Here is a 20,533-nt window from a genome sequence, read left to right on the forward strand (position 1 = left end):
ATTTACTGACCACCCACCTCTCGGTTGTTACAGCCATGGGTCACCACTGCCCTCTGCTGGCCACTCAGGCACAAGCATCCACTCAAATACCAGCTCACTCCTTACCAAAGCATATGCATCTTAGTCACCTTCTCCATCTGTGGGCACAGAAATTTAAACCCATCCAACTGTCACCTAAAGTTAGAGGGTGGCAGGTGGGCAGGATAAACAGGGACAGTGTGTCAGAAAGGAATCCTGCCCACCTCCACAAAATCTACATCCTAAACTTCAAAAGAAGTGCCCTTTCTATCAACTAAGAGGTTGAACCCACCCTCATGGAAACAGCATCTGCCCCATAACCTGTTACAATGCATCAAAACCTCTCCTCACCCCTTCTCCAATGTCCTCTTCTTGTTTCCTCCAAAAGAGGACCAGGATGAGATGGCCTGGAGCCATACTTCCAGAAAAGTTCAATTTCTCTGGCAAGTCTGAGAAAGCCTTGGTTCCCTGTGTCACAGGTGAACAGGTGACTGGAAATCCTTATTGCCCTCTTTAACCAGGCTAGGTCCTGGTAACTCAAAATGCAACACCCTGCCAGCAGCCACACCTTTCAAAGATGGCAGCAAAACTGACTGGGAAACTGCCCAGAAGGACCTAACTAGTATTGCTCCTTATTTAGCTGGGGGAAGCTCCAGCCACCCCTGTAGTCAAGTAGATGACCTAGCTTTTGCCAACTACCTCAAGCACAGCATGTCTCTTTCACCCATGAGATGATGTTGATTCTGAAGCTCAAATGTCAGATTGTATTTGGGAGCTGTTTCTAGAAACTTCCAAGTAAGGGAGCCCAAGGAGGAGCTTTGAAGCGTCCAAAGTTAACTTTACTGCTGATGGAAAACTTAAAAGCTGAGAAAGCACAATGGGGGGGGGGTAGATAGTTGATCCTACGGTCAGGAAAATTAAACCCTCCCTACTCACTCTCATTCACTAAAGGCCCTACAATTTAGATCTGGAGAATACCTTTTAAGATTTTTAAGTATTTAGGAAGACGTTAAAATAGGATTAACAAGTTGCTCAAAGCAAGGAGAGTGGTGCCTGAGAAAATGGTAGCTATTTCCCCTAATATCCTTAGAAGTTGGAAGAGGAGCAGAGCATATTCTAATCAATGCTGGCGCTGCTCTTCCCCTGAACAGCAGTCACTGGCAGCTTACTCCAGGCACCCAGGATCCCCAGCCCTAGAAATGGCCATTCTACCAGTAACAACTTACTCAGGAGGTTAAAAATAAATAAATCCACTCAATTAAAAACTATTAAGCAGCTCTCTTGGTGCTAAGATATTCACACAGTTCTACATGTGTTAAGAGGCAGATTACACTCTGCCTCTGATCAGATGCAGCTCTCTATAAATAATTCGAAGATGAAAAGTGACCACTTGTCACAAAAAATGTTTTAATTCTGACTCAACCAGCCCAGGAGCAGTCACTGAGAAAGGCCAAAGCTGGCTGGCAATCATGTTATATACACTGAGCCACTGAGACCCAAGGCTTTAAGAGTTTAGACAGTCTAACCTTTGAGCTTTCCCACTGGTATCAACTAAGGTAAAAATATGGCAACAATGAATATTAAACATGACAAAGTGATCCCACAGCTAGTCCCAGGAACTGGCCCATACTAGGAACTGGCCATCCCAGGAAGTGGCCTGGACACACTCAGAGAAGCCTGAATACCAACTGTTTAGCAGCTGGAGCTTTTAAGGTTTCTGTGGGGCAGAGAACTCAAAGCCGCTCTCATCTAAGTGCATGCACAACATAAGGTAAAATTGAATAGGAAAAAGGCTCCAGAAGCACCTCAAAGGAAATTTATTTCCTCTCCTTGGACATACATGAACATATACTTGGGAAGCTTATTACCTTCAGTTATTTTCTATTAAAAATCTGCTTTCTCCTGTATAACCTCACGCCCATCAAAATAGCCCATCACTTGAAATGAAGTGTTTCACAAAGAGAATCAAAAGGAGATGGGTCCTTAACGCTAGTGAAAATTTTCTGCAGGGTAATAAGGATGCTTATTCCTGAGTAGGAAGGAAGGAAAGATATGGTCATGATTCAGAAGACCCAGGAATTGAAGTTCTTCTATTAAAGCCATTAGATCTTAGGGAGTATCATACAGCAGACTGAGACAAAAGCCAGTTTCACCTTAATTGCAGACACGGGACAGTTTATAGGCATTCCAACTGTAATATGGAAATAATTCATTTCTCTACCTAAGGCTCAAACTAACCTGTTGAGGCAAAGAGGAAGGACTCACAAAGTGGAAAACTGTAGACACTGGAAGTGGGAAAAGAATGCCTCTATTGCTAGGTCAGGGCAGAGGACACGGTCCCTTCACTCTGACCACTACCATTATCCTCTCTACACACCTCCCTGCCATTCCCTAACCCAGGAACCCTCCTTCCAAGTCTATGTACTATCCAAAGTATAGAAACCAGCAGGACAATGCTACCTTTAACCACTGGCCAATAACAAAGCATGCAAGTATCTGAAATCATATAACTAAAAGGGACTGCTCCAGCTCTAATTTGTCCAAGCACTCCACATTAAGAATTAAGCAGCAAAGCAAAAGGAATCCATACACTTGACATTCCAATACTGACGTACCTGATAACCAATGCCTCACCAAGATCATCAAGGTTACTGCAAATGAGCTTTCATATGTGATAAAGCCAGAGGCATTCCTGCAAAAAAGCAACGTGATTCTAGATGAGAACCCCTCCAGGTTAACACACTTTTCTTCATGAGTGGAGAATGTGGCCTCCCTCACCAACTTTGTTCTGGCCAAGGCATATGCATGCAGACTGGTCCAAATATGCTCTATATCCAGATAAGTAAAACCAAACTGCATTCAAGGGCCTAATGTTATTTATGACTATTCAAACCCTTTCATTTGGCACCTATACACCACTACGATGGCTTTTATTTAGCATTTAAAAATACTTCAGAGCATTCCTGTGAAAGTATCTACATTATGACCTAATCAATGCTAACGTGCTGGCTGCTCTCTCAAATGACAAAGAGTGGGCTTTCAGGATCTGTGCAACTGACCTACAGTCACCTGTCTAGTTACTCGCAAGTCCAAAACTGATGAATTCCCACCTGCCCATGATACTGAGACTACAGGGTAATTTTAGGTTGGAGCTCAATTCTAACTCCTTTCCCCACACATGTGAACAGTCAAACCTTTTTTGCAAGGTCAAGAATGGTAGAAATGCTAGGACACAGCCAACAGCAAAGCAGCAGTTTAAGAGCTTTCAGGTTATAGCACACCTTAATTCCGAGATGGAGGGATAGTTACACTGAGAGATCAGACAAGTTAAACAAGTTTAAAACCAAAAGCAGTGGACATTTATTCCTCGATTTTTGTGCAAGAGTGTAAAGATGCATTTGAAAGAACCTGATGGCTAGAGAGCATCAGCCACAGCCTTCAGGCTGGCCTGGTTTACACAATTAGATTAGGAGAAGGAGGGAAAAAAAGGTAACTTGCCTAGTTCACATGAACGATGTTTCTGGCAAACACAGTTGTTTACAAGTTTCAAACTACAGTTTACTAGAGTCAAGGGAAGACTTCAAAAAGCCACATACAGTACAATTTATAATTGGATGAACATCCTGCAATGTCAGTGCAAAGTAATTATGTAGACTCTCCAATACAAGATTGTGCTCATGTTTCCCAGGTTTGGTCAGTGTTGCTCTTTTAACAATCACAATCACAGAAGCTTAACCTACCAAATAGCAATGCCTTTGTTTTATGTCCTATGTACCAAGGGAATGTTACAAGGTTTTTGTGAAATGCAGCTTAGTTTCATTAATAAAGCAGATTTATTAGTTTAACAGTCATGTTCCTGGAATACTGCACATGTAAGTTTCATGGAAATGCTTTTAAGCTTATGCCCTTATCTTGTTCAGTAAAATTACTTTCAAGATATCATTTTGACTATGTAAACTGGAATTGTTTCATGATTTTGAAATGTAACCAGTATAAATGAAAACATTTTGGGGGGGGGAGAACCCACCATTTAATCTCTGCTAGACAAAGTTCTTAAAATCAAAAAGCCTATTCACACAAAATTATATGTAATGACTGTAGTAATCAGTTTATTACACAGATTAATCATTCTTGAACGTACAAGCTCCAGAGGAGCAATTGGGTCTTTAAATATACACAAGTATTTCCATCAAATGAATTTTCACCCTTACATCCAGATAGACCTAAGCAGTTAAAAACATAAGAAAAATAAGAGCTATTAGCTATGTATTAACTGAGAAACCACATACAAACCAAAGAATGTGGAAGAGAGAAAGGGGCTGAAAGGACAAAGGTTGAAGGGTGGGGAGATGCAAAAGATGTGGGACCAAAGCCCATCACACTTTATGTACTAATAGCTCCAATCCATTTAAATGTTGACCAGTTAAACTTAGACCTTAAAATACAGGATGTGGGTAGAGTTTAATCTGGTTGGTCATAACTTTCACCTAAGACGTAGGTCCTTCCGAAAAACATGAATACAGAAACAGCTTCGTGTTCTTCACCTTGCTTTTCATAACTGTTCTGAGTTTAAAAGGATTCCACTTAAAAACAATCTCCTACAGGTCAGTGGAGCTTTTCTTCCCCATCCAAGCACACACCATACCCACCACCCCTCACCTTGCCGTTATCCAAATTTAAGTCAGTAAGGAAAACTTTTAGTCTCACACCTAGGTTACGCCTGGAGAACTGGCTTGTCACACACACACTTCTCTGCTAGGAGGCAATGTTGGTACAGAAGTACAGTATTTCTAGTTTGTTGTTCCAAGTATGTACAACACGCAGCACTGCTGTATCAGGTAAACATGTGCACAGGGGAAGATGAGGCGTGGGCTCATAGAAAGCAGTCAAATGGAAATCAAAAGGACTTTCTCTTTCAGAGTTCCCCTATCTTTATTTGTAGAGGTTATCCAATAATTTCTTTAATTACATCGCATACTTCTGAGTCCATTCCCGAGCTATTCTGTTGTACCTGTACACACAAAAAGAAGCTTGGCTTAACACAGGTGAGGAGTCAGTCAAAAAGCAACAGATTTCATTCATTATCCTATATGAAACTTGAGGGGAATAACCAGTACTATCAAGCAAAACCTTATTTATTTGAGTGAGAGAAAGAGAGAATGTGAGCATGTGTGTGTGTTGATGGGTGGAGGAAGCATAGGGAAAGGGACAAGTAAACTACATGCTTGATGCAGGGCTTGATCCCATGACCCTGAGATCATGACCTGAGCTGAAATCTAGAATGGGATGCTTAACTGATTAAGCCACCCAGGTGCCCCTCTTTCTAAATTTCGAATAAGCATTTATTCAGTGATGGAGGGAAAGGCTTTAAAACTTTAAACCATGTCCCATAAATGCTACTAATAGAGGATTCTGATTAAATCTTAGCATTTGCTGGTATACCTTTATTCTATATTTGAATGACCTATTTCTAAGAAAGATCTTCAGTCACTGATTCATTTATTTTGAGTTCTTAAAACTACATAATTCCACATTATATGGTTCTTGACTAAACTGACATAATACTTTCCTCTGTATCAATAAAACCAGTTCTGGCAGAACTTAACAATTTTGTTGCTAAATGAATGGGTTTATTACTACAGAAGAATATTCTAGTAGTAAAATAAGAAGGACAAAAGATTCTATAGTTCTTTAAAAAGGGATTCAGGAAAGTTCAATGAATATCACCATTATAACGACGTGGGAAATCCCTTTTGGAAGGCATTCATGCCCACCCAGATATTGGACAAAATGGTTCTCTAATCAAAAAAATTTGTGTGGGGCATCTGGCCGGCTCAGCTGGCAGAGCATGTGACTCAATCTCAGGGTTGTGAGTTCAAGCCCCACACTGGGTGTAGAGATTACTTTAAAAAAATTTTTAAGGGGTGTCTGGGTGGGTCAGTTGGTTAAGTGTCTGCCTTCAGCTCAGGTCATGATCCCGGAGTCCCAAGATTTAGCCCCATATCATGCTTCCTGCTCAGTGGGGAGTCTGCTTCTCCCCTGCCTCTCATCCCACTCCTACACACTCTCTCTCTTTCCCTAATAAATAAAATCTTTAAAAAAAATTTTTTTTAAATCTTAGAAAAAAGGGGCACCTGGGTGGCTCAGTCATTAAGCGTCTGCCTTCAGCTCAGGTCACGATCCCAGGGTCCTGGGATCGAGCCCCACATCAGGCTCCCTGCTTGGTGGGAAGCCTGCTTCACCTTCTCCCACTACCCCCCCTGCTTGTATTCCCTCTCTTGCTGTCTCTGTCAAATAAATAAATAAAATCTTAAAAAAAAAAACTTAAATAAAAAAATTTGTGAATGTATACACAAATAGGAAAAAGCATGATCTAATTTTATTTTGAATGCAGCCAGAAATACATAACTATAGATACTATTCAGAGATAAACACATACAAAACTAAACTAAGAACCAATTGCTGTTATAACCCCCCATTCTTGGTGTAGCTCCATTTAAAATTGAAATATACTATCTAGGGGGGCGCCTAGTGGGTTAAAGCCTCTGCCTTCAGCTTCTTTCTGCTCAGCAGGGAGCCTGCTTCCTCTTCTCTCTGCCTGTCTCTCTGCCTACTTGTGATCTCTGTCAAATAAATAAATAAAATCTTAAAAAAAAAAAAACTATCTAGGGGTGTCTGGTTAGCTCAGTCAGAAGAGCATGTGGCTCTTGATCTCGAGGTTGTGAATTCAAGCCCTATGTTGGGTATAGCAATTACTCAAATAGATAAAAACTTAAAAAAATAAAAATATACTATCTATAAATCTCTCAAATCCAACAGAATTCAATGAACTCTTAATCCCTTTTTTATATATATATATATATTTTAAAGATTTTATTTATTTATTTGACAGAGAGAGAGACAGTGAGAGCAGGAACACAAGCAGGGGGAGTGGGAGAGGGAAAACGGGCTTCTGCTGAGCAGGGAGCCTGATGCGGGGCTTGATCCCAGGACCCTGGGATCGTGACCTGAGCTGAAGGCAGACGCTAAATGACTAAGCCACCCACCCAGGTACCCCTTTAATCCTTTTTATTTTAGCTTTAGAAAATTATCCACGCTCTCCCACTTATTTCCTTCGATAGTTTTTTCTTTTCTTTTTTTTAAGATTTTATTTATTTATTTGACAGAGAGAGAGATCACAAGTAGACAAGAGAAGCAAGAAGAGAGAGAGGGAGAAAGAGGCTCCCTGCCGAGCAGAGCCTGATGTGGGGCTTGATCCCAGGACCCTGAGATCATGGCCTGAGCTGAAGGCAGAGGCTTAACCCACTGAGCCACCCAGGCATCCTCCTCATACAGTCTTAAAGAATGATACACAAAATTGAAAAATTAGAACACTTTCAGTTACTATCTTTTTCAATATCCTGACCACTCCCTCAATAATTCATAGTACAATTCTAAAATATGTAAATTCTACATTGTTTTTTATTTTTATTTTTTAAGATTTTAATTTATTTGACAGAGAGAGACATAGTGAGAGAGGGAACAAGCAGGGGGAGTGGGAGAGGGAGAAGAAGGCTTCCCGCTGAGCAGGGCGCCTGATGCGGGGCTCGATCCCAGGACTGGGATCATGACCTGAGCCAAAGGCAGATGCTTAATGACTGAGCCACCCAGGCACCCCATCTACATTGTTTTTAAAGGAAATCTGGGGCTTTCATGTCTTGCTGCATCCACTCCCTTTCTTTTTAGATTATGCCAAATGGCAGAAAATCAATTCCCATTAATTTACAAATACCTACCAAAGACAGATGGGCTCTTGATACAAAATGCTTTAATGTCAAAAGCCAAGCAGAAGAAATAGTGCTCTTAGAAAATACACTATAGAGTCTTTCTCGACAGTGGGAGTCATTTGAAACAATTATAAATAAGATTGGCATCCTCAACTTACAATGCTATCTGATGCAAACACTCTTCTTTCTGTCCCCAGGTGAGTATATCAGAACTTCATTTTAAATATCTGACTCATACTCAGCCCTGAGTTAAGATCTGAGACAAACATCTGCATCCTACCACAGGTACTTTTCTGGCCATACTTACTTTTCTCTATCTGTTTTGTAGATCCGAGCAATCTCAGGCACTAAAGGGTCATCTGGATTGGGATCACACAACAGAGAACAGATGGACAAGAGTACTGTAATGGGGGGAAAAAAAGGTATAAATTAGTAGAGGATAAAAGGGTTGAAAGAAACATGAAATGCCAACACATGAGAAAATTCTAAGAACCTACTGATATTACAGTGCCTAGTAGATTTGTGAGCTCTACCTAACTCAGTAGCTAAAATAATCAAGAAAAATTCATGGAAGATTTCTCTTGAACCCCTAAGGATGCTGGCCCAGGCTGATGAAGTGACTTGCACGATGTCGCTGGTTAGTGAGTAATTAGAGTGGAATTAGAGTTCGGGTCTTTCAAATTCTAGACCAACAATACCAACAATATTTTTCATAGGCCACAAAATTCAATTTTTAGAAACCCATGTTCAGAGATAAATGGTTCTCAAATTTCCAAAAACAACCACACTACTGAATGCTCTTGGAATTGACAACCATGAAATCCAACAATCACAGGTCATCTCAATGACAGGTACTACATTCTGATGCAATAGATTTATTTCATTTTTAGTTGAAAACAACTTAGTCAAAGAACATAAAGATCAGTATTTGCCCCCAAATGGGGCTGGCCACACTTACTATGCAGGATACAACATACTAAGGTCTCAAATTCTTTTCAATTACACTTTAGAATCTCAATTAAGCCATTTCCTCAGTGACAACCTCGGACACGGCACACAAATCTCAATAGTACAATTGCCTCTGTTCAAATTTGTTATAAACTTATGTATTCCTTATTGAATGCAAAGAGGAGGAGGCCAAGGTCACTAATTACATTAAATTCAGGGGCCTCTGACATACTGAAATAAATTCTAATTCTTCTATTCTTTTTTTTTTTTTAAAGATTTTATTTATTTATTTGACAGACAGAGATCACAAGTAGGCAGAGAGGCAGGCAGAGAGAGAGAGGAGGAAGCAGGCTCTCCGCTGAGCAGAGAGCCCGATGTGGGGCTCGATCCCAGGACCGGGACCATGACCTGAGCCGAAGGCAGAGGCTTAACCCACTGAGCCACCTAGGCGCCCCTAATTCTTCTATTCTGATACAATACAACTCAGTTGTCTTATTTCTCTCTAATATTCTGCAGCAGGAGGCAATGATTCTGAGCCCATTTTACCCCCAAAACATCAAATGTACTAGGAAAAGAACTTTTTCCTTTTCCTATCAAACCTATTCTATAAGAGATCAAAGTCTTCTGAGGGTTGAAGAAAAAGTTCACATGCCCCTAATCATTCAATTTTTTAACAAAAAAGCTATTTCCTTGCCTTAAGAGTATATGGAAAATAAAAAACATGAGGAAAGATGTTTTCTGACTTCATTCCTGCTGCCCACAATTCTGGCAGATGGCATGCCCAAAACATCTTCTCTTCCCATTGTCAGGTATATCACCTGATGCCCTCTTCAAGCACAGAACATTCTAACAGCAATAAGGAAAGATTTCATGTATTTCCTGGAAATGACAACAGGAAGTTACAGATTTCTGAATGTTCATGAAATTATTGACTACAGAAAGAAGAAACTTATCCAGCCCATCAAACTGGCAAGAGTTCAACTGAATCTTCACCTAAAATTAGACATGCTACTAAATTAGTATTTGTTATAAATTCCCTTATTTACTATTCCAATTATTCCAAGACGGCAACCTTAAAAAAAATTGTTTAAAAGAGATAATTTTTCTAACTTTCTTTCCAGGAATGAAAGGTTGAGTGGTGATCTGTAAAAGGATTCTTACTCTACCACTCAGGGACCTTTAATTCATTTAAAAAAAGAAATGATTTTGTTTTATAAAGTACTATATCTTCTTTCCGTATAAAGAGAATTACTCCTATTTCTACAACCTGCAGAGACTCTTCACTGAAGTGGCTAAATTTTTACCTACATATACATTTTTCATCATTTTTATTAGTGTCATAATCCACTGTCACTTCCAATTCTAAAAACATATAATCAAGTGGCTTTATGGCACACTTAATTGCTTCCTTTAAGTTTTCTGTGTATTTAGATCCCTAACATATACACTCAAAGTGGAAAGAATTTCAGGTCAAAGCTACTGCCCTCAAAAAAGGAATAATCATTATCACATATAGGATTCAGGCCTTTCACAGAAATGCTTGCCTGCACATTCAATTTACAAAGAGAAGTCATTAAAACACTAAACTTAGGTACACTGATACAATCAAATTCAACAAAATGGAACTGCAATTATTTTTACAGATAGCTTTCCAGATAGAACATACATCAAAAAAAAAAAAAAAAGAACATACATCAAATAAACTAAGAGCCCTTATGATTCAGAGTAACTGAAAAATCAACACTAGACACACAAGGGGGAAGGAAAAAATGTTCAGTAACAATTTCAGCTACTAGACCCTCTTACTATACACACACACAATATTCCACCTCTCTTGGTCCCTTACTAGATTTCTATCTCATTTCCCCCACCCAACACACACACAATATTCCACCTCTCTTGGTCCCTTATTAGAGTTCTATCTTTACTGCTATTTGGTGAAGGAAAAACAACCAGGCCAGTAAATCATAAGAACACTTTCACTACTAGCCCTTGAATTAAGGCGGACTATGTAAGAAAAGGACCCACTTATCTGGAAAACTATTTCAGCCTCAATTTTTTTTTGAAGTTTTTTTTTTTTCTAAGATTTTTATTTATTTATTTGAGAGAGAGAATGAGAGAAAGAGAGCAAGAGAGAGGTAAGAATCAGAGGGAGAGGGGCGCCTGGGTGGCTCAGTGGGTTGGGGCCTCTGCCTTCGGCTCGGGTTGTGATCCCAGGGTCCTGGAATCGAGCCCCGCATCGGGCTCTCTGCTCGTCGGGAAGCCTGCTTCCTCCTCTCTCTCTGCCTGCCTCTGCCTACTTGTGATCTCTGTCTGTAAAATAAATAAATAAAATCTTAAAAAAAAAAAAAAAAAGAATCAGAGGGAGAGGCAGACTCCCTGCTGAGCAGGGAGCCCAGTGCGGTACTTGATCCCAGGTCTCCAAGATCATGATCTGAGTTGAAGGCAGTTGCTTAATCAGCTGGGCCACCTGGGTGCCCTAAAGATTTTATTTTTGAACAATTTCTACACCCAACGTGGGATTCCAACTCACAACCTCAAGATTAAGAGTAGCATGCACTACTGGCTGAGACAGTCAGGGGCCCCTCAGCCACTACTTTAAAAAATGTGTTCCTCTAGTTTTTTCTTTACATTTTTAGCTAGGATGCCATAAATTTTAATTTAATGCCTCTAGAATATTTTGTTTCCTTTTTTCTTTTTTAAATATTTTATTTATTTACTTGACAGAGCACAAGTAGGGAAGCAGCAGACAGAGGGAGGAGAAGTAGGCTCTCTGCTGAGCAGGGAGCCTTATATGGGGCTCGATCCCAGGACCCTGGGATCATGACATGACCCGAAGGTAGCCACTTAACCAACTGAGCCACCCAGGCACCCCGATATTTTGTTTCCTTTAAAAAATTTGTCAGAGTATTTAAGTCTTACCACACTTATAACATCAAAGTTAACATGACAAATATCCAATACTTTTTACAACAGTGCCTTAACCTAGTTATTTCAGTGCTTACAAGAAACCAACTGTGCATTTTGTTTTTTTAGAACTTTACAATGATGAATTAGTCAGAATCATCATCCTTAGTTTACAGATGAACAAAATGAGGAATAGAGAAGCTAATTTGTCTCAAGTCTCATCCAGTAAAAGGTAAAGCTGAGATGTAGATACAGGAAGTTGGATACAGAATTTCTTTTTATATAGAATTTATTTATTTATTTGACAGAGAGCGAAAGAGGGAGGGAGAAAACAGAGGGAGAGTGACAGGGAGAAGCAGACTCCCTGATGAGCAGAGAGCCTGATGTAGGACTCGATCCCAGGACCTTGAGATCATGACCCAAGCTTAAAGGCAGATGCTTAACCGACTGAGCCACCCAGGAACCCCCAGAATCTTTGGTTTTGTTTTGTTTTGTTTTTTAAAGAGTTTATTTACTTATTTGACAGAGAGAGAGATGACAAGTAGGCAGAGAGGCAGGCAGAGAGAAAGGGAGGAAGCAGGCTCCCTGCTGAGCAGAGAGCCCAACTTGGGGCTCGATCCCGGGACCCTGGGATCACGACCTGAGCCGAAGGCAGAGACTTTAACCCACTGAGCCACCCAGGTGCCCCAGAATCTTTGTTCTTTACCACAAACTATGTTGCCCGTTATCTAAAGCTATACATTAAAGCTATACATTATTTCTTTTAACTATTTAACATACTTTTCTATATAAATTCATCTATATAATACATACAAATTTAGATCTTTTCTGTTTTCAAACATAGTATTTTTGCAATATTTGAATTGATTTATTTCTTCCCCTACTGTTGGACCTGTAATTTCTAATTTGCAGAAATAAGTAACATTGTCACAAATGTATTTCCATACAAAACCTTTTCTTTTTTTAGATTTGATTTATTTATTTGAGAGAGAGAGAAAGCACCCGTACAAGTGGGGGTGGGGGTAGGGGTGGGGAGGGAGAGGGAGAATTAGACTCCCCACGGAGCAGGGAGCCCAACACAGGCAAGACCCAAAACTTCTTTTTTTTTAGCATTTGAGGCTGTCTTCTTAGTACAAATGAATGAAACTAGAATTACTGGATCAAAGGGAAGTATTAATTAAATCTCTTATCTTTAAATACATACTGACAGGGCTATACAACAAGTCAATTCTTCTATCTGTAGTATGTAAGCAACTATTTCAATGTACTTCACCAGCACTTGGTTTTCTTTTTATAAGATCTTTGTTATTTAAAAAGGTGAAAAATGGGAACTTAATTTTCATTTCTTTGATTATTTTGCTCCTTTCCGTTCATTCATCTGTTAGGATATTTTTCTCTTATTGATTTTTATATATGTTCTTCTTATTTTAAACGTATTACTACATGGCCACTTACTATTCTGCATAGTAAGTGTGGCCATTATCTCATATGCAGCTTCTTGCATCTGTATTCTGACTTTTTTTTTCTTTAAGATTTTATTTGTTTATTTGACAGAGAGAGAGAGAGAGAGAGATCACAAGTAGCCAGAGAGACAGGCACACAGAGGAGGGGAGCAGGCTTCCTGCTTAGAAGAGAGCCTGATGCAGGGCTCGATCCCAGGACCCTGAGATCATGATCTGAGCCGAAGGCAGAGGCTTAACCCACTAAGCCACCCAGGTGCCCTGTATTTTGACAACTTTTAACCCACTTGTGATTTCATTTGGATATGATGTTGAGGGGCTGTATAATTTCAAATTAGCATATAAGGAAATGTTTGTTAACTACTCAGTTCACCAACATAAGAAAATCCCCAACCTACTCATGTAATTAGGCTTTATTCAGAACTACTGGATATCTCATCACAAAACTAGTAACTAATTTTTAATACACATCTCTAAGCAAACAGCGCTATATACCACAAAGATTAAGACAATCAAATAAAAATTTTTTATTAAACTGGTCATCTTAGAGAATGAATCTGTTTCTGATAGAAACCTCAAGACAAGAGGTTTCTTACAGAGTCTGAATATGAATTTACCTATACCTTGTCCTTCAAGAACCTTCTGTATCTTTACCACAAGCATTCCTCTGTAAGGTCTGTTATCTCCTCTTCTGGAACAGTATCTACCCTTACCATTTACAGATCTCAAGGCTGGAAGAGGCTTTAATATCTTCTACTTTAACTTTGCTCTAGAAGAAATTCATACCAAGTAGCCATTTTCCAACCAATGCCCGAATGGCATAATGGACAGAGCGGTCAAGACACCAGAGAATACCTATGTCTGAAAATCCAACTCCCTCCAGTGGTCTCAAGGTCTATGAAAAATAACAGGGGCCACTATCTCCTCTTAAAAGAAATATGAATAATCATTTCAAAAAATAAGTAACCTTTAAAAGACAAAAAACAGGGACACCTCGGTGGCTCAGTCGGTTGAGCATCCAACTGCTGATTTAGGCTTAGGCCATGATCTCAGGGTTTTAAGATCAAGCCCTGTGTCGGACTCTATGCTCATTGCAGAATCTGGTTGAGATTCTCTCTCTCTCTCTGCCTCTCTCCTTCTGCCCCTCCCCCTGACTGCACACACTCTAATAAATAAATCTTTAAAAATAAGTAAGTAAAAAATAAAAGACATAAACACTGCTGCTTTATCTTAATATCAGAAACCCATTCCATTACCTTTTGAAATAGTTAGTGCTGGAGACCACTGTGACCGGAGAATATCCAGACAAATGCTGCCATTACTGTTAATATTTGGATGATAAATTCTTGTTGTAAATGCAACCTACAGAAAAAAGGAAAACTTTTTGTAAACTGGATTATTAATATCATAGAAAGCACATAAAGAAACAAGTGCCATACCACAATTACCTTAGGTGGCTTGAAGGGGTAATCTGTTGGGAAATGAATTGTCAAGAAAAATACTCCACCCTGATAGGGACTGTCATTCTGTTGATAACAAGAAAAGTGGGATTAAAACGAGTGTACCATATAAACATTCATTCTGAAATCAATCTGAATACTTACTGGCCCCATTATTGTAGCTTGCCAATGGAACACTGAAAAAGAACAAAAAATCACCATGAAGCAGTATCTCCAATGTACCTACACCATAATGACTTATTATTCCCTATCTAACCCCACTTCATTTATAAGCAATATTGTAAGTCCTGGGCAACATGAGGAATCTAAGTCAAGAGTGAGTCTGAAGAGAAAGAAGAAAATGACTAGTATGGTCTAGAACATTGATAAGGTACTCAATGAGAAAGTATCTGGCTAAAACATCTTGAAAATTCGTATCAGGGAGACAAAATTCTTGACAAGGCCCAAGGTTTCACTTTACAACAGGCATTTCTTACCTCTAAGGGTAAAAAAGAACCAAAAGATTCAACTCTTTAACTTGTTACGTCATTTCCCCAACACATTAGTATATAATATACCCCCTTTTTTTAAAAGATTTTATTTATTTATTTGACAGAGATCACAAGTAGGCAGAGAGGCAGGCAGAGAGAGAGGAAGGGAAGCAGGCTCCCTGCTGAGCAGAGAGCCCGATGCGGGGCTCGATCCCAGGACCCTGGGATCATGACCCCAGCCAAAGGCAGAGGCTTTAACCCACTGAGTCACCCACTCGTCCCTATAATATACTCCTTTTATAATACTGGTATGGCGCAGGACTGTAAAGCCAACGTAGGTAACACTCAAATTAGGAAAGACTCATTTTTTATAGCAAGAAAAAACCTCTGAGAGCATTCATGGCTAGAATTACTAGTTCCTCACTAACATATGAAAGATCAATAATTATATCTTTTTATTTTTTAAAAAAGATTTTATTTATTTGACAGAGAGAGAGATCACAAGTAGGCAGAGAAAGAGGGGGAAGGAGGTTCCCTGCTGAGCAGACAGCCCGATGTGGGGCTTGATCCCAGGACCCTGAGATCATGACCTGAGCTGAAGGCAGAGCTTTAACCCACTGAGCCACCCAGGCACCCCAATTCTATCTCTTTTTAAAATGATCTAGAATCTACACCAACAAAGCAGAGTAAGACAAACTAAACTAAAAACACATCAAGATGGAATTTAATTAACAAAAGCATCTGAAGACATACCATTAAAATCTTAGTTGAGTATTCTGCTACACAGGTCAAATATAAGAATTACCTACTGGAATAACTGACTTAGGGCTCCCTGTGGAGCTCTCCTACACTCCTAGATTTCCTTGTGGAAGTATAAAAAAGGGAAGAAGGTAGTGGGAGAATATCTAATCCTGACTCAAATTCTAATGGTTTGGTAAATAATTCAATAATCACTACAGGGACACCTGGGTGGTTCAGTCAGTTAAGTGTCTGCCTTCGGTCTGGGTCATGATCCCAGGGTCCTGGGATGGAGTACCACATCTGGCTCCTTGCTCAGCACGGAGTCTGCTTCTCCCTCTGCCTGCTGTTCCCCCTGCTTGTGCTCTCTCTGACAAATAACTCTTTTTTTAAAAAATATTTTATTTATTTATTTGACACAGAGAGATCACAAGTAGGCAGAGAGGCAGGCAGAGAGAGAGGCGGGGGAAGCAGGCTCCCCGCTGAGCAGAGAGCCCGATGCGGGACTCGATCCCAGGACCCCGAGATCATGACCCGAGCCAAAGGCAGAGGCTTAACCCACTGAGCCACCCAGGTGCCCTGACAAATAACTCTTTAAAAAAAAAAAAAAAAAAGAAAGAAAGAAAGAAAAGAAAAAGAATCGCTACAGATTATAGGGTGCCTGAGTAGCTCAGTTGGTTAAGTGTCTGCCTTCAGTTCAGGTCATGATCTCAGGGTCCTGGGATCAAGCCCCAGTTGTGCTCTCTGCTCAGTGCAAAGTCTGCTTCTCCCTCTCCCTCCGCTGCTCTCCCTGCTCAAAATCTCCCTGTTCGTGATTTCCTGCTTGTGCTCTCTCAAATAAATACAATCTTTTAAATTAAAAAAAAAATCACTCCAGGTCCCAAGTAGAAAGAACTCTCCAGAAATAGTTAACTGGGCAAAATATGTGACCATAAGCATAAAATATTGTTGTATTTTATATGAACATCTATATTTCAAACACCTTTCATTTAAAGATCAATCTTGAATTACAAAATTTTGATAGTTCCCAAACCAGCAAAAACAAACAAAAACTCCCACTACCACCCTGGTTTGATGATGAAAACCAAATTACAGCAACTAAAAGCTACAACCTATTTTATGAGAGTTTAAATGTGAACCTCACAGCTCAATAATTACTCTTTAGGATACTCAAAGATGAAACTTTAAGGCTAAAAGAGAACAAGAATATCTGTCATAGTTTGAGACATAATCTCAAGAGAACTACATCTGAATTCAGTACAGATCTCCAGAGAGTCAGATTCACCAAGATTTCAAAACGAAAGAAAATGAAACAGATTGTATGACCAATTAATCTTTGGCTTACTATTCCTTTCAGGGTCTAGACTTCTTTCTACTTACCAGATCTTCAAAGAAAAATGGGAAAAAAATGTAATGGTACATTAAAATCTGGATATTTAAAAATAAAGCACTGTATTATTAGTAAGTTCATTATTAAATATATATTATCTTCTTTATTTATTTTTAAAGTAATCTCTATGTCCAACATGGGGCTCAAACTCACAACCCTAAGGATCAACAGTTGCATACTTTTCCATGTAAGCCAGCTAGGTGCCCCTATATTATTTTAAATATAAGGGGTACTGGGGTGGCTCAGTTAGTTAAGCGACTACCTTCAGTTCAGGTCATGATCCTGGAGTCCTGGGATTGAGTCCCACATCCGGCTCCCTGCTAAGCAGGGAGTCTGCTTCTCCCTCTGACCCTCTCCCCTCTTATGCTCTCTTTCTCTTAAGTAAATAAATAAAATCTTTTTTTTTTTTTAAGATTTTAAAGATTTAAAAATTAAAAATCTTTTTTAAAGATTTTATTTATTTATTTGACAGAGAGAGTAGGCAGAGAGGCAGGCAGAGAGAGAGGAGGAAGCAGGCTCCCTGCCGAGCAGAGAGCCCGATGCGGGGCTCGATCCCAGGACCCTGGAATCATGACCTGAGCCGAAGGCAGAGGCTTTAACCCACTGAGCCACCCTAAATAAATAAAATCTTAAAAAATATATATATAAAATAAGGACTACCTTCTTACACTAAATATCAATAATGTGGTACTGAAGGATCTGAGAGCTAGAAGGGTCAAAAGGAGCTCAGCAAGTTTCATTGTGACCAACAGTTTCTCTTTTCTGAAGATTAAATTCTGCCTCCTTATTAATATTTAGCTACCCAATTACACTCTGCTTTATCCTTATATAATTTATCAGGAAGACTTGATAAAGACTTTTTGACAGTCATTTATCTCAACTGTTCTCAAATACTCCCTAAAGTTTTCAGTATTGACTCCCAGCAAAGACTCCCAGATGACCAACTGTAAGGAAGTTATTCTGCCCCTAAGGAGGAGATTTTCCTCATTCTCTTAGAAGGTACGTATTATTGACAGTTTAGTAGTAGGTAAGTCAAGACAGCCGAATAGGAAGGCTAAGAGTTAAAGGAGAACTATTATTTTTTAAAGAGCTGTAGGGAGATAATCCATTTACCATATAATTCACCCACTGAAAGTGCATAATTCAGTGGTGTTCCGTACATTCACAGAGTTGGGCAACCATCACCAAAATTAATTTTAGAAATTTTCATCACTCTCAAAGGAAACCCCATATCTGTATGCAGTTACTCCACATTCCCCCAAATCTCTAGTTCTATGCAACCATTATCTATTTTGTCTCTATGAATTTATTCTGGAAATTTCATATAAATGGAACCATACAATATGTGGCTTTTTATATCTGGCTTCTCTCACTGGGCATGTTTTCAAAGCTCATCAATGTTGTAGTATATATTTGTACTCCCCTTTTTTATTGACATATAATATTCCACTGTATGGATATACATTCTATTTATCCCTTCATCAGCTGGTGGGCATTTGGATTATTTCCACATTTTGGCTATTACAGCTGCTGCTTCTACGAACATTAATGCACAAGTTTTTGCATGGACATGTTTTTATTTTTCTTGGATAAATAGTTACCAGTGAACTCATTAGGTAATATGATAACTCTATGTTTAACTTTTTGAGAAACTCTATGTTTAACTTTTTGAGAAACCTCTGAATTAGTTGTACCATTTTACATTACTATCAGCAATGTATGAAGGTTCCAATTTCTCCACAATCTCATCAACACTTGTTATCTGACTTACTGATTTTAGCCATCATAGAAGGAATAAAGTGCTATTCCACCACAGATGTGATTTGCATTTCCCTGATGACTAATGATACCGAGCATCTTTTCCATGTGCTTGTTGACCAATTGCACATCCTCTTTAGCAGATCCTTTGCTTATTAAAAAAAAAAATGGGTTATTTATCTTTATATTGTTGAGTTACAAAGAGTTTTTTAAATATATCTTGAATAAATTTCCTTATCAGAAATATGACTTGCACAAATTTTCTCTCATCCTGTTGTCTCTTCACTTTCTTGATGATATCATTTGCAGCACCTAAATTAGACTTCATTAAAATGTAAAATTTACCTATTTTTTTCTTTTAATTGCTTATGCTTTGGGGGGGCTCTTTGTAACTCTCAAGGATAGCAACTCTTCTATCTGAGAAAGGAATGTGATAATACCTACTATGTGAAGTAAAGGCAAATTATTCAGGACACTGAAGAGAACTTCAAAAATGAATTCTATGCCCCAGACTTCCAATGCTGTTAAATGAAAGATCAGCCATTCTCAACTTTGAGGAATTTACTGGAAATAAAACCACTTTTTCAACTGAAAGACCACAATGACACAGGTGGACTGTATGATACCATACACAACAAAACTAAAATCAGAAAACTTGAGGATGAGGGGCACCTGGGTGGCTCAATCCATTAAGCATCTGCCTTCAGCTCAGGTCATGATCTCAGGGTCCAGAGATGGAGCCCTGCATTGGGCTCTCTGCCCAGTGGGGAGTCAGTTTCTCCCTCTTCTTCTGCCCCTCCTGCTCACGTGTTCGTGTTCTCTCTCACTCTTTCTCAAATGAATAAAATCTTTACTTTTAAAATTTTGTTTAAAGATTTTACTTATTTACTTGACAGAGAGACAGAGAGAGAGAAAGAAAGAGAATATGCAGGGGAAGCAGGAGAGGGAGAAGCAGGATGTGGGGCTTGATCCCAACATCCCGGGATCAAGACGGGAGCTGAAGTCAGATGCTTAACTGACTGAGCCACCCAGGTGTCCCAAATAAAATCTTTTTTTTTTTTTTTTAAAGAGTTTATTTATTCATTTGACGAGGGAGAGAGATCACAAGCAGGCAGAGAGGGGGGAAGCAGGCTCCCCCACCAAGCAGAGAGCCCAATGCAGGGCTTGATCCCAGCACCCTGAGATCCTGACCTGAGCTGAAGGCAGAGGCTTAACCTACTGAGCCACTCAGGCACACCCCAAATAAAATCTTAAAAAAAAAAAAAAAAAAAAAAGGAAAGGAAAGAAAAGAAAAAAGAAAGCTTGAGAATGAGCCCACTTTGGAAACCACCATGCACCTCTCTCACTAAATTCTTTTCTAAAATACTTTATAATTTCTACTCCATTCAACTAAAAGAGCTATTGTGAGGCTTAAATGAGATAATGCATGTTTAATTACTTGGCCTATCTTGTCTGGTATCAAACACTATAGTTACTCATACTGGACAAATGTGAATAATGTAAATGGGATTTTTCATACCTGTACTTAGCTTTATAATTTATCAATCTGTTTTACATTTAAGCAATCTCTGTAAAAGGTCCTTGTTTTAATTTTTTAAAATTTTTATTTAAATTCAAT

The 20,533-nt window shown here is 39.2% G+C and overlaps 1 protein-coding gene across 2 annotated transcripts in view; it reads right to left on the reverse strand.

The window, feature by feature from the left end:
• The window catches only part of UBE2D2 (ubiquitin conjugating enzyme E2 D2), a 113,820-nt gene that overhangs the window by 46,748 nt on the left and 46,539 nt on the right, over window positions 1–20,533 (reverse strand). Inside the window, exons 3-7 of one of the 2 annotated variants that reach the window (XM_080804040.1) lie at window positions 14,704–14,735; window positions 14,548–14,625; window positions 14,356–14,461; window positions 8,092–8,185; window positions 3,351–5,029 (exon numbers count right to left, since the gene is read on the reverse strand). In XM_080804040.1, coding sequence (XP_080660166.1) covers window positions 4,984–5,029; window positions 8,092–8,185; window positions 14,356–14,461; window positions 14,548–14,625; window positions 14,704–14,735 — 356 coding nt within the window. In that variant the 3' untranslated portion in view covers window positions 3,351–4,983. Of the gene's footprint in view, window positions 1–3,350; window positions 5,030–8,091; window positions 8,186–14,355; window positions 14,462–14,547; window positions 14,626–14,703; window positions 14,736–20,533 lie in introns of those variants that run through there. The other variant, XM_080804041.1, reaches the window with a different exon arrangement.

The sequence above is a fragment of the Martes martes genome (genome assembly GCF_963455335.1).
Source record: "Martes martes genome assembly, chromosome: 5".
In the NCBI taxonomy this organism is placed as follows: Eukaryota; Metazoa; Chordata; class Mammalia; order Carnivora; family Mustelidae; genus Martes; species Martes martes.